General features: G+C 29.8%; 1 protein-coding gene across 1 annotated transcript; it reads right to left on the reverse strand.

Moving 5' to 3' along the window:
* Positions 1-2,115: 2,115 nt before the first annotated feature.
* LOC123924199 (heavy metal-associated isoprenylated plant protein 30-like) lies at positions 2,116-5,478 on the reverse strand. Its single transcript, XM_045977011.1, has 3 exons — positions 4,962-5,478; positions 2,945-3,020; positions 2,116-2,550 (listed from the first exon to the last, which is right to left on the reverse strand). Exons 1-3 carry the CDS (start codon positions 5,106-5,108, stop codon positions 2,228-2,230), a joined length of 546 nt encoding a protein of 181 aa, XP_045832967.1. The 5' UTR covers positions 5,109-5,478; the 3' UTR covers positions 2,116-2,227.
* Positions 5,479-12,543: the final 7,065 nt, after the last annotated feature.

The following is a 12,543-nucleotide window of genomic DNA, read 5'->3' on the forward strand; positions in this document are numbered from 1 at the left end:
AAATTATGAGTTAAAGGCAATTAAAAATTATATTGCTCCGATTCGTATCTTCTATGCATTTAACTTCAAATGAAAACGTATACATAACTATAAAAAGTCGTCACCGGCTTCTTTGAGTTTTATAGAATAACATTTATATTTATATACTCTATTCTCATTTAAAGAACATAATATAATGGTCAGTAACTTAATTCAGTTGGCAAAAATATTACATTATATATATAGGATTGGCAGAGGCGTCTCTGAGTTTTAGGAGACTCTGTGCAAAATTTAGAAGTGGCCCCTTAATAAAAAAAATATAATTTTTTTTTTAAAAAAAAATTATCGATTTAAATTGTATATAATATAAAAAAAATCATTTTTATTCTTGTAATCATATAAATTATCAATATTAAACCAATTGCATTAAATCAAATAGAACAAGAAATACAAAATAATTATCTTTGTATATAACGTTAAAAAGGAACATCTTAATCTAAGATTAAATTTTATGCAAAGATTAAAATGGACTAGAACTATATTTCCGAGTATAGATAACTAATCTATTGATACTCATATGATATTTTATGAACATTAATAATATATTACTATTATTTTAGGACCTAAAATTTAACCTATTAATATACATCTGATATTTTATGGGTATAAATAATATATAAGTAATATTCTTGTTCAAAAAATATATAAGTAATATTACAGGACCTCAAAATTTTGAGTTGAGGCCCGATGCCGTCGCACTTCCCGCTAGAGGTGGGAACAGGCCAGGCCGGCCTACATGGCCTTAAGGCCTAGCCTACATAGGCTCAGGCCAGGCCAGCCTATTTCTTTAAATAGAGCAGGCCAATGCTTTTTTATAAGCCTATTTAGCTAAAAAGGCCAGGCCGCAGGCCATTAAAAAAGCCTTTGAGGCCTACTAGGCCGGCCTATTTAAGTTAACATGAATAATATTTTTATTACGATTATTATTTATATATTAAAATTTATACTTTGATTAAATTATAAATCTATTAACTTTTTAAGTAATTTAAGTTTATTAATCTACATTAGTTTTTAACATATATAAATGTATTATTATAAACTAGAATTGAAATATGATGACATATATAGTCAAATTCTCTAAAATATCAAATGGAACATTATTTTATTAGTTCATAAGTATATTTCAAAATAAATATAATTATTTATTTAAATATGTTCATATGAAATAGACTTTTAAACAGGCTAACAGGCCACATCAGACTTTCAAAAGGCCAGGCTCAGGCCTAGAATTTAAGTCTATGATAGGCCACAGGCCAGACTCAGACCTTCGATTTTTTGACAGGCCAGGCTCAGGCTTGGCAAAGCCTAGCTCGGCCTAGCCTATTCCCACCTCTACTTCCCGCACATGTGTGCAGGCCGGCTCTGAGGATCGGAGTTCAAATTTCGATCATCTTACTTATCTACCTTAAGAGTAAAATTTCTAATCACTGGGCTACTTGACAAAATAATAATAATAATAATATAATGTAAAGGTAAATTTATAGGTTTAAATTACATAATTTTCTGGAAAAAAAATAAATAATGATTAATCTTACATAAATGTTGCTTAAAACAAACAAAACACATGCTAAAAATTAATTTATGGTAAAATTTAAACGACTTCTAAACAATACGGTGAAAAAGCATTTACCCCTGAATTTGGATCCTCTCGAGTGCAGTTTAAGAGTGTGAAGAAAATTAAATTAAAAATATAACGAGAGAGAAGAAAATAATGAAAGAGAAAGACAAATAAAAAAGAACAAGAAAGAGAGGACAAAACAGAAAAACCACCTGAGGATTCAAATCTTAATATGGATACAAAGGTCAAAACAAGCCCAATTAAAGGCCGGTGTCAAGAATCGCCGGAAGTCAAGTTTACGAAATTTTGAAATTAGACATTGATTTAAAATTCAATTTATGACCACAATATAAATGTAAATTTTGAAGAGAAAAATTTATATATATATGGCGAATTATACAAATAAAATTCACAAACCAAGTTTGTTTAGACATACATTACTACAAATTATTTACACATGACAATAAGACAATACATAAATGTTTTCATCACTATAGCTAGCAGTAAGACACACATAATTCACTCCATATTTACATATTATGTTGAAAGTTTTAACAACTAGGCACTAGCTAGCAACAAACGTACACACATAAAAACAGAGGAAATTAGTTTTATTAACTTTATTTACATTTACATAACAGAACATGCATGAACATTATCATCATTAAACATGTTACTAACTTGGTCATCACCACGTTGAGACACATGAATGGTCCCATGTCTATCTGGGAGATTATAACCATGTCTATAGTAATTGTAACTTTCTTTGAACTCATTTGTTGTATCTTTGAAATAATTGCTAGCTGATGTGAAGTATAATGGTGGATTTGGGTATGGCCAAAATTCAGCTCTTTTTCCTGCTCTTCTAATTGCTTTAAGCACTTTGTTTCTTTCCACATATCCTGTAACTGTTACTCTCTCCATCTCTAAGTCCACTTTCACTGAATCTATGCCTGTTAAACTACCCTCGTTAATTTGGAGTATTTACCCAATAACTAACTATAATAAAGCACATGCATATATAAAAATAATAGTTGGTTACAAAGTTAATTGTGGATATCAGTGCAACCACATGCAAATTTATATATGTGATTTATTTTTATTAGATGATCAATAAATAAATACCCTTAAATTATTAGTTTTGGGTTCCACTTTCAATTGGTAGGGACATCGCACTATATGTGTAGGAGTTCGGGTTCGAACCCGTGTCATTTCACTTATTCACGTTTAAGGTGAATTTTCTAGCCACTAGACTACTTGCCAAAAAAAACATCTCCCCTATTTTATAGTAAATAATAATAGTGGATCATCGAACACTTGAGATATATGAAAAACAAAATTAATTACCTTTGAGCTTGTAAACGGCGTTTTTAACAACTCTTTCACAACCTGTACAGCACATCCTTACTTTCAACTCAACAGTCTGAAACAAATGAGTTCCACTTTCAGTTGCTTGAAACACTCATTTCATAATATGGGATTCAATATATATGTGGGGCTATATTAGTGTTCTCACTATTAATTTTTTTTTTTTTTGAAGAAGCTAAAATGAGATATATATTAAACTAAACATAGTCACCTCAGCACAAGGTGTGCCTAGATGAGCTACCAGAGTTTACAGAAAGACAGAAAATTAAAAAATAATCTAAAGTGAATTTTAAAGGTGAAATCATAAACATAACTCATGAGAGAATTTAAATTTGTTTTTAATATATATATATATATATATAGATTTAGCAAAATAAATCAGATCAATTAACATGTATTTTAGTATGGACCGAACCGTAAAAATAAAAAATAATTAGGTTTTTTTGCCCAATTAGCTCATACAAAACTTGGGGAAAGCTTCTTTTGGCACTCTATCAACTTTTCGCGCGTTTTTTTAGTTTTCTATTTTACCTTTCCGCTAGTTAAGTAGCGAACATTATGAAAAATTAGAATTTTGAGGAAAAAACACTCTCTACATGAAATCCAGGATTTTAAACGTCAGCTACTTAAGTATTAAGTAGTGGAAGTTATAAAAATGAAAAATTTGAGGAAAAAAAATGTCCCCCAAACATGAAAATTTCAAGATTTTAAAAGTATAAGACATTATAAAAAGGGAAGTTTGAGAAAGAAAAAACACTCCCGTAACATGAAATTTTCAAGAGAAAAAAGGTAGGGTGCCAAGAGAAATATTCAAACTTGGGCCGATTGGGCTAACCTTTTGGGTTTCAGGCCCATTACTAATATCTTGATGTAATTTAAAAAAAAAAGTAAGAACTTTAAAAAGTATCATCTAATTTTAAACTCATTCATAAAAATATATTTAAATATGTGAACTTAATAAAATGATATAGATTTACCTAAAAAATTTAAAGTTTATAAATTATTATATAGTTTAGTTCAATAAAAAATTAGTTCATATATCACCAAATAAATATTTAGTGTTAATGTAAAAAGTTTACACTTGCATCCAATTATATATCACCAAATAAATCATTATGAAAAATTATATTAAAGTGACAAAAAATAAAAGGAGCGAATAAACTAAAAAAATTTATCAAAAAAAAAAAAACTAAAAAATTTAAACGGACTGGACTCACCCATTAACCCACATAACCCAAAGTGGTTGGATCAGACTTAATAACATGCAACTCAATAACAAACCGACTAGGACCATATTTAACCAATTTATGTAGTTCGATCCATCGGTTTAAAGTAGCTTCGTCGGTCTATTTATAATTCTACTAAAACAGACCTAGGAAAAAATGGTTTAAATGTGAACTCCCATAATTTTTAATAAAATATTGTATCATTTACCTTTTTATTTTTATAAAACCTATTATGTTACTATATAAAAAGGTTCACGAATAAATCCCTTTTATTTAGGTTCATATTAGAGAGAAATATGATATTGAGTTTCTATTTTCACTCTTTTATTCCTTGTTTGACAAGATTGTTGACATGTAATTATGAATTATGATGTTATATATAGTTTTTCATTCTTACATTTTTTTTTATCTTTATGGTTCATGTTTTTTCAATTTTTTTGGAGATGTTACGTTATGATAAAACTATAACAATATTTCAAGTTATATTGGAGGAAAAAATTATTCATTTTTAAAAAGCTCTCAATAACTTGCAAAACAATCCTTAATTTTTATTCATTAAAAATAATATTATTTTACCGAAACAGTTTTAACTTATTTCATTCATCGAAATAATTTCAATATAGGATGAGATATGATTAAACTCCTGCCTACTAGAAAAAGAAATGATTAGTTGATCAATCATACTAGAACTTATGTATATAGATACATAAACATTAATTAACAAGAACAAATAATCATATGGTAATTAAACTAAGCATGAAGCCAATTACCTGCAAGGAAATTGGTCGACCCTTTGGCATGTTGAACTTCTTATTGGTTTTGTGATTATTATTATTATTATGAGTTGGTTGAATAAACCAACGGTTTATAAAGGAAGAAATTTCATAGCCAAAAGTTCTATATAATAAAGAAGCCATGATTAATGTAAACAAGGAAGGAAGAACAACTAAGGAAGAAATCAGAAATAGAATATATTCCCTTTTGCGATTTGTATCTCAAGAATGATAATAATATTTTCATATCAATCTATAGACTTATATATACCATTAATTGGCATATGCTTACTTAAAATATATAGTACAAAATTAAATTATTAAAAAGCATCATATTCTTTTAATACATATATAGTAGATATTTATATGAAACATTTCACTCAACTAAACAAAGTGATGTTACAACCTCTCAGACAGGAATGGTATCTAGAACGATTGAGGAAATGGGAATAAAACAAGTCTTGTGGGATATGGATGAGATTAAAAATTGAAAAATGAGTTTGGATCAATGCTAAGGACAAATATATTCTTATAATCTTTTTTTTTTTTTTTTTTATATATATACTATCTATGAAAGTTATTAGACAAATGTGCCCAATTGTCTCAACAAAATTAAATTCTATTCCCATGCAAGATATTGCATTTTGCAGTTGTTTGTCTTTCAACGCTATCCATCCACAGTTTTCCCATATTTAACAGAAACTACAAATGAAAGATTCTTCTTGTCTGCCTCAAAAAAAAAAAAAAATCATTTGGTTTTTCTAACACTATGATAATTTGAGAGTATTTATAGAAAACTAATGTTGTTTTTGATTTAAAAAAAAAAAACAGTTTTAGAAAAAGCTACGGCTGAAAATCTTATTGGTTGAGTCGTGGATGAATATGCTCTCTTTAAGACGTTTCACAACACTATCCAAAATTGTGCAAGATAGACTATCAACCGTGAAGTCCTCGGGATAAAACAGTCTCCTCAATTTAAATACTGAATTGCTACTGCACTGTAGAATTCGGGCAGAGATACACCCTCTATTGATTTGATTTGATGAATCAATCTATAATTGATACACGAGTATCAATTCAGTATGGCTAGAAAGCCACTCGATGAAACAACAAAGAAAAGAAATTTTTATTTCGGTGAAGAAGCAAGCAGAGAGAATGAAAAAATAGATATTGAGAATTTTGATGAACTGGAGAATAAGAAACGCAAAACTGCTATTTGAAGAGTAAGTGGGGAACTGAATAATAGGAATCAGTTGAGCCTTATAAGATGAAAATGTGATCAGTAAAATAAGGCAAAACATAACGGATAGGTGCTGACGCAAATAACCGTCCATGACTTGGTCTTGCGCACAATTAACATGTGTGAAGCCCAAGCCCGGTCCGACGGACGGCGGCGGCGGTGCGCACATGTGTGATAATCGACAAGGAGGGCGTGGTCCATCGCTTACAAAAAGGGTACCCCTTGGGACACACCCCAAGAGGACACTTTTCTATATATAAACACTTCTAAGAGGTGTGTTCCCTCCAATGTGAGACTTGGAAATGCTTTTTTCAATTCACACTTCTCTTAGTTCATAACTTGTGTTTACTCTATACCAAGTCTTTTCCTTCAAGTTTCACATCATGTTCCAACAACTAACGAGAACAAGTCATATACATGTGAATTGAAAGTTAGTTGTAAGTATCATATACATGCAAATCTATTTATGTAGTTTGTTTTATAATTTGTTGTGGGATAAATATTTCAAATTATCAAAGAGTAGTGTAGACTTCACCCAATCATTTTGTAAAAAAATATAATAAAAAAACTTTTTGACAACACACAATTATCAATGATCATCGGGGTTAACATAAAGAACTCTTCTCTCTCGACCCCCTCATTTCTTTTCTACCTCCTGAATTTACATTTTTGCCCTTGGGGGTACTTCAGTTTGACCAAATAATGGGTACTGGTACAGAAACAGAGCATAAACTTTTCTCAAACTTGCAGGTAGATTTTCTCATGCTATACTTAATGAAATTTAACAATTCCGGTGTCAATCTTGTAGTAAATTTTGTCTTCTTTACACTAGATTAAAAATCATTAGCATACGACCTATATTCAGAGAGCTATGACAAATTTACCACAAGTATCTCTACAACATTTTGCAGAAACTTTTCTCAAACTTGTAGGTAGATTTACTCATACTATACTTAATGAAATTTAACAATTCCGGTGTCAATCTTGTAGTAAATTTTGTCTTCTTTACATTGGATTAAAAATCATTAGCATACGACTTATATTCAGAGAGCTATGCCAAATTTACCACAGGTAGCTACACGAATTTTCACATAAATTTTTCTTCTTTTTGGGCGGTATATGTTATTTCGGTTTATATAAACCGAATTTTTTTTCCATGTTTAAAAACTTCAGTTCGTAAAATCTGAAGTTTGTTGGCAAAATTTTTCCAAACCGCAAGGGGCAAAATTAGATTTTTGGGGGGTAGAAAAGAAATGAGGGGGGTCGGGAGAGAAAAGTTCTAACATAAATTGGGTATGTTCTCGCTAAAGTCTAGTTTCACTAGAGATCAATTTTTGGGTACTTGGATTTCTCACTGTTACTACGTCAGATAGTTATAGTTCTCAGCTATCCAATTTAAATTGACGAATTTATAAAGGAAACTCTGGTTAGACTTAGTAGCTATAAATGGCATGTGGCCGATGCAACAATAAATGCATTTGTTTAACCTTTAAAAAATAATTTTGTTTTGTAAAAATATAGAGATTTTTTTTAGAAATTTTTAAAAAATATGTGTAACATACGCACTCAATGTCTGCTTATGAGAGAATAGAGCTCGGTGGCTGATCTAAAAGAAATAAGATGACAAAATTTTCAGAATATAATTCATATTAGTTGGGGAAATTTACATGGTATATAGTTTTGAAGAAGCTCAGTGAGCATATTGGACCGATATTTGTTATCTAAAGGTGCAAATGGAGGATTGGCACGTTTCTGGCCATGGATGGGGGTGACCATGATATCTCCAATCACTTACCAATATAACTTCTCTGCCTTAACATCAATTATAGGGTCCCATACCCTTTAGAATAGTCAATTGTTGGTTATGCACAAGGAATTCAAAATCTTACTAAAAAAATGTTGGAAGTCTTTTGATCTTAGAGGTCATAAAGCTTTTCTATTAGACTTTACTTACCTCGCAGTTACGAACTACGGATTATCGAATCTCTTCTTCTGAAAATCAAAGGGTTTATACACACACAAAAAAAGACTGGTCCGGTGAAAAAAAGGAATTTTTAGATGGGTTTGTCTAAACATCGACTCGTGTGAGACTATTTGAAAAATTGATGAAAATAACTTATATATTATAGACTATTTTTAACTTATTTTTACAAGTTCTTCAAAATAATTTACAAATACAACTTAAAATTATAGAAAAACAACTTTATTTTATTTTTTAATAAAAATATTTTATACATAAATATTTATCTTAATGCATGCTACGTATAAACTAAGTTGATTAATCTAACACGGCTTCAAGTCAAAAAGTGTAAAGATGCAACTTTAATTTAATCCAAGTGAGTTGCACGTAGATTCCCAAAATAAAACATCATTTATCAGTAATCGATTATTTGCTTGCGTGTAACGTGTTTGGAAGGAATAAGGATGCTATCGTTATTTATTGACTAAACAACGCGCTTGAAGAAATTTTGTGCCATGGATCTTAATTAAGGAGTATACCATTCATTATGGAATGGAATATATTGAAAAATCTCACAAGTGTCAAAATATGCCAACCGTATCAATACAACTCTTATTTCATTTCATTATTATAATAATTTTTTTAACAAGTGTGAAGTGTCATTAAGGAATTTATTTATATATATAAAAAAAAATATAAGTTGTGCTAACAATGAATTGGTTTAAGTGGTAATTAAGTGTCTTGGTCCCTTTAAACATATAGTTAGAGGTTCGATTCCAGACTTATATATATATAGAGAAAATTTGGTTGGAATGAGAGAATTCATCTTGTGTGTCCCACAAGTTTTCCGACTGAGATTATTAACGCTGACATCGGTGTAAACTTCATATTAATACTATAGTAACAAAAAAAAATAGTTATTTTGTTAATGAAATAAGCATACTACTTTGCTCATGTGAGCATACATCAGTTGGTAAGAACATCATATTATATATACTAATCTCGGAGTTCGAATTTGAAATTCACTTATTCATTTGAAATAATAAATTTTAATCGCCGAGCATATATCCCTTGTTGATACTCCCTCCGGTACTTAATATAAGAAAAAGTTAACTTTTTAGATACATGGAATGATCGATGTATTTGAACTAAAAATAGATCAAATACATTCAACATTCTATGAATCTAAAAAGCAAACTCTCTCTTATATTAAGGACTAAAGAGAATACTAATGTCAAAAAAAAAAGGACTAAAGAGAATACAAATTTTAAATTTAAACTGATTTTTTAGGTACTAACATCTTTACATTTACTAATTGAACTATATTGAGGGAACATTATTTCATTTTTATTTTACAAAATATTATTCTTTCTATTGTTGGACTTATGCCATATCCACAAGGGAATCCTTGGTTTAATCAACTCAATTGTTTCTTTAAAAAGGGCATTTTCATCTTGATATATAGTTTTATCTAGCAAGAGCTTCTTGATAGTTGATATGCCACTTTGATTCCTGAAATGCCTATAATATTCTTACAGAATATATAGCATTATTTGTAAATATGACTTGCCAGAACAAATAATGTGGAATAATGCTACTAATAATCCAAAGGGTACTATGACATCTACAAACTTTGGGAAAAAGGTTCTAGATTTAGAGGCTAAAAATGATTGGGATAATATCTTGTCTATTTGATAGCTATAATTCATCTACTACTAGTGCAAACTAATGATTCTATAATTGATTTCTGATTATATTTACCTATGTCAAAAAATCTAGTGATTTACATTTGGCTGCGTTTTCTAAAATAATCTATTTATATTTGACCATATTGTACGTAAAAGAGTCGGGGGTTTCGAAGGGTGTTCGGAGAAGCGGCCGCATATGACACCAAAATTTTAGAGGCATCAATATATTGCCAAGTACATTATTTTATTTGGATTGGTTGAATTGTTATTTTCTCAACTTTTTTTGTTACAAGTTATTTTCTCAACTTTCAAAAAATGGAACTCTTAAAGGAAGCTTAACATGAATTAGCACGGACAGAATCACACACACTCAGAAAATATGGAAGAGATTACAAGCTTTAGGAGCAATAACTTTTGCATAATCCTTCTCCACTATAGTCATTGAAATTCAGGTTTGCACATTCCTTCTCCATTTTAGCTTTTTACACAAATGCAAATTATTACATAGAATAAAGCATGTTTGTTCTGTTGCATAGGACGCCATAAAATCTTCAGCTGAGCAAAATACAATTAAAAGGGCAACTGTGGTGAGCATTGTAAGTATTACAACATTTTATCTATTGTGTGGAAGCATGAATTATGCAACCTTTGCAGATCATGCACATGAAAACCTACTAACTGAATTCGGTTTCTATGACCATAACCTATATTGGCTTCTCGACGTTGCCAACATTGCGGTGGTTGTGCACTTAATTGGGGCATAATAGGTAGTAATTGAAGGTGTGAAAACACAAGAACGGAGGGTTGAATTGTGTTTTAAGATAAACTAAAACTTTTTCAAAGTCTCAGCTTAAGCAAAAATTACAGCGGATAAAACAAAGTAAACACAATATAAGAGAGATCAGAGGGAGAGAGAAGACACAAGCAGATTTATACCGGTTCCTCTCACAAAACGAGAATAATCCAGTCCCCTTGCACTTCCAAAAGATTTCACTATAATCACACAAGATTACAAATGCTCAAGCACACAGCAAGATACACAATGCTCAAGCACACAACAAGAGACTTCTCAAATTTAAGAATGAAATAAAGTTTGTTGAATTAATACAAAGCACTAATGAAACCTTAAGACTAAAATACAATGAGTACAAACAGACTTCAAAGTATTTTGAATGTGAAGGTCCTTGTAACTTTGACTGACATGAAAGTGACTTTTCATTGCGCAGAGAACTAGTTATCTTCTGAAGACTTCTTGCTTCTGATTCACCGTAGCTTCAGAGTCAAAGGCTTTAGAGTCAAAAGTCTATCAGAACTTCCTTGCTTCTGAGACCTTATCAGAGCATTTTTTTTTTCTGAACATGTTTGTTTTCTTCATATCTTAAGATCATCAGAATTTGCTTATAATGGTCTTGCACACTAGATTAAAAAATTAGTACTACCAATTGTATATTTAATACTTATTGTTATTATCAAAACTTTATAAATTTAAAACTTGGGGCTTTAGAACCAATTTTGTTCCAACGGTAATCATATCTTACTACTCTTACGAAGCCATTGTTATATAGTTTAAAGTAACAAAAAAATGTAGTAAAATTTAATTGAACTTTATATTTAAAACTTTATATTAAAACTTGGATTTTTTTTTTGGATATTATAAGCTGATATATGTAAACTTTATGAATTTAATCGTCCGCTAAAAGTTAGCCTTATCTTCTACTTAACTTTATGAATTATGGATTCAAATGGTATTCGGGAGGAGCGACTGCATATGACACCAATATTTTGTCGTGTGTGTGCGCGCACGCATGCACGTGCTTCCGTGCGTATGTGTGAAAATAAATAAATTTTAAAATAGACTTAAACTCTTATGATCTCGACAGTAAAATCTATTTAGTGTGAACTTTTCAATATTGATATAATTTTTAACTATTCTTATATACCTCAAACTTGTTGTAGTGTGAATTGTAACAATATAAAAAATGTTGGGTTTAATATAAACCAAATCTTCCCCAGAAGAAATATAAACAAAATATGATATGACTTTTTTTTTTGGAAAAGCTAAAAAATTTGTATAATATTCTTTTTACCTTTGTATAATAATTTTTACATCAGTGGTCGACCGAAGTTATTTTGTTAATCTGAATCAAGCAAACACCGCAATAAGATGAGAAAACAAACGAACACCTATAAAGACGGAAAATCAAATGAATACCGCATGAAAATGGAAAATCAAAAATCACACTGAGACGACGAAATAAAAAAAAAACTATTCTATATGAAAGTCACTTATTTATTTAAATTAAAAAAATGCACATGAATGATTTCGGCTAAAAAAAAGTCTCAAAATCACCCTTTTTAATGAAAGAAAATAAAGAGAAACTTAAAAATAATAATGAAAAACTTAACTCTCTAAAAATTAGAGTCTGCTTTAAATAAGAATGCATGATAATTAGAACAAAAGACTTATAAAGATTAAATAGAGAGATGAGACACACAACCACCTTCAATAAAAAAAAAAATACAAAGAAACATATGTCAAATTATTATGTTTTAGTTTTTTTTAATAAGTGTATTTTTTTTATTTTTCTCCTTATAATTTGGGACGGAGAGTACGATTACTCATTGTAAAAAACTCAGAAATATAAAGCCATTAGATATTTAAGTTTGGTATAGTGGTGAGAGATTTAAGTA

The sequence above is a fragment of the Trifolium pratense genome, linkage group LG1 (assembly GCF_020283565.1).
Source record: "Trifolium pratense cultivar HEN17-A07 linkage group LG1, ARS_RC_1.1, whole genome shotgun sequence".
Taxonomy (NCBI): domain Eukaryota; kingdom Viridiplantae; phylum Streptophyta; class Magnoliopsida; order Fabales; family Fabaceae; genus Trifolium; species Trifolium pratense.

Excerpts from the sequence above, each read along its gene's own strand:
- LOC123924199 (XM_045977011.1), bottom strand. The coding sequence starts at position 5,108 with ATGGCTTCTTTATTATATAGAACTTTTGGCTATGAAATTTCTTCCTTT. Across the intron at positions 3,021-4,961 it reads GTCGACCAATTTCCTTGCAG|ACTGTTGAGTTGAAAGTAAG; the intron begins GTAATTGGCTTC and ends CATTTGTTTCAG. Across the intron at positions 2,551-2,944 it reads CGCCGTTTACAAGCTCAAAG|GCATAGATTCAGTGAAAGTG; the intron begins GTAATTAATTTT and ends GTAGTTTAACAG.